We start from the raw sequence: 2,500 nt of genomic DNA, 5'->3' as shown, positions 1-2,500 counted from the left end.
GTTGATCGAATGCTTTCATTTATAATTACTAACCAAAACAATTATGCCTGCTGTAGCTTATTATGAAACACTTCATGATTATTTTTATGCATGTAGTAAAAGGTTTCCAGCATAGTTTGTGAAATTTCACTGCATTTTTTCGTAGACCATATGAATTCTTACTGCTCAAAATTGTATTTCTATCCCTTCTTGTTGCCATAAAAATGTTAATAATTTGATTGTAAGTTGATAGTATTGCTAGCCATTGGTGTTTACCTTGCATGCAGTATGCAGTTCATCTGAATGGACTTGTGGGGATCTATCATGCATACCAAGTACAGCACGATGCAATGGTGCTTTTGACTGCCCAGACTATTCTGATGAAGATAACTGTGCAGGTAAGGGGATCCTGTGATGGGAAGATTTTGTGGGACTGATAGAATAATTGGACCACATGTGATTTGATTTGTACATTGATGGGAGTCATCAAAGAACATGTATTATTCATACAAAAGGCCATGTAGAAATTGTAATTTCTCCCCCTTTTGGATAAAAGAAAATGTGAGCTTGGGATATTTATTATGAATAGGATATCATTATTAAATTATTATTCCTTTATCTATTGATAATATTTAAAAGATATAAACTAAAATAATGGCTGTAGCAAAAAATTCTAATATCTCCCATACAGAATTTGGAAAAGATTAATCCAAAGAATCATAGAACATATTTGTTTAGGTCTTAGATCAGAGGAAAACTTTTTATATTTGCACAATTAGCTTTAGTAATATTCCTCTTTTAGAAGGTATAAAAATCCCTCTGACATGTAAGAAGTATACAATATCCATCTTACAAATTTTCTGGCTGAGAAACATTTTATAGGTAGATTTACAGCAAATTATTTTACTTTGTTTACTAACATAAATTATAAACCTAGAAAATAGTATTTGCATGTAATGCTTATTTGCATGTAATGCTTATTTGCATGTAGTGTGTGGTCCATTGGAGTGGATGTGTGGAGATCTTTCATGCATACCAATAGAGGCAAGATGTGACGGTCGAGATGACTGTCGAGACTACACTGATGAACTTGACTGTAAAGGTAAGCATGCTTTGAGGTGAAGATATGCTACTAGATGATAGTGCCAAGTACTATTAATATATGTTCTTGTAGTCTGATTCCATACCCTTTCATGGGTATTGAAAGGATAGATTTTCATGGCTTGAAATTGAGGACTTATCAAAAGGGAAGCCAGCATTTCAATTACTAGTTAAGAAGAGTGTTATGCATATGTGTAATTAATTTAAACACAGAAGCACTTTTACAAGAACTACAGTAGTTTATGTCATAAAAAGCCAATGTTCAAAAATTTGTTGTATTATAATTCTTTTATCCTCATTTTCAAACCAAGAGACTGTTGTAGTATCTACTGAATAACCTCACATTCACATTAACAAGTACAAATGTTTAACTGTGTATTTTTTTTTTTTTTTTTTGTTACTGTTTTAAGCTCTACATGTAGACTGTGTTGCATATAGATTAATCATTAGTGGTCCTTTTTACACTAGTAGGAGAAGAACAGTGTATGGAATTTTTTGCTGTAATTGGGGAAAGGAGTTGGGTTAGATAAAATAAATTGGGATTGTAAACTAGAGGATTCAAAAGACTGTTTTTTGTGTGTTTTGTTTGTAATAATTCCATAATCTAAAAGGATTCTATTGCACTTGATAAAACTGCTTAAATACAAAGTAATTTCCAAATATACAAAAAACATAAACATTTTGTATATGACAGTGTTTTGAATATATGAGTGAATCCTGTATCTTAAAACTTGGTGAAATTAATATTTATAGAGTACTGTAGATTTAAGACTTTTTTTGTTTGTGCTATGTAACATAATTGTTTTAAGTGTGTTAGCTCAAATGGGAAATTTTAAAAAACAGTACAGTTTACATGGATAGGTTTTCGTCTATATCACTTAGCTTGTGGTCCTGATGAGTGGACTTGCAGGAACGGTGATTGTATCCCAGGCTATCAGAGATGTGACAGAACACCTCAGTGCATTGACCGTTCAGATGAAGAGAACTGCGTACCTGGTTGGTTTTCTCTGTAATTTGTGATAAATGGTTTGTTGATGAATGTTACAACAAATAATCGGGTATAAATATATGTTTTTGTACATAAGTAATTTCAGAAGATAAGTTTTATTACATTAGAATATTGAAACTTATAATTTACATATAGACAGCCTAAGTAGACACTGTGTTTTAGTTACATAATTGTTTTAAGTGTGTTAGCTCAAATGGGAAATTTTAAAAAACAGTACTGTTCACACGGATGAGTTTTCATCTATATCACTTAGCTTGTGGTCCTGATGAGTGGACTTGCAGGAACGGTGATTGTATCCCAGGCTATCAGAGATGTGACAGAACACCTCAGTGCATTGACCGTTCAGATGAAGAGAACTGCGTACCTGGTTTGTTAAAAATGATGCAGTTAGATACTTTCATTGATATATGT

At 32.2% G+C, this 2,500-nt stretch overlaps 1 protein-coding gene across 33 annotated transcripts in view; it reads left to right on the top strand.

Moving 5' to 3' along the window:
- Positions 1–2,500, top strand: part of LOC125037396 (basement membrane-specific heparan sulfate proteoglycan core protein-like) — a 362,744-nt gene that overhangs the window by 210,591 nt on the left and 149,653 nt on the right. For 20 of the 33 annotated variants that reach the window (XM_047630523.1, XM_047630519.1, XM_047630522.1 and 17 more), the window contains exons 21-24: positions 267–377; positions 971–1,081; positions 1,963–2,076; positions 2,343–2,456. The exons of 11 other annotated variants lie outside the window; for them this stretch is intronic. In XM_047630523.1, coding sequence (XP_047486479.1) covers positions 267–377; positions 971–1,081; positions 1,963–2,076; positions 2,343–2,456 — 450 coding nt within the window. The remainder of the gene's footprint in view (positions 1–266; positions 378–970; positions 1,082–1,962; positions 2,077–2,342; positions 2,457–2,500) is intronic. 2 more of the 33 variants (XM_047630506.1, XM_047630509.1) reach the window with 2 other exon arrangements.

This window comes from Penaeus chinensis, chromosome 23 (genome assembly GCF_019202785.1).
Source record: "Penaeus chinensis breed Huanghai No. 1 chromosome 23, ASM1920278v2, whole genome shotgun sequence".
NCBI lineage: Eukaryota > Metazoa > Arthropoda > Malacostraca > Decapoda > Penaeidae > Penaeus > Penaeus chinensis.
This window is presented reverse-complemented; position numbering and strand designations above follow the sequence as displayed.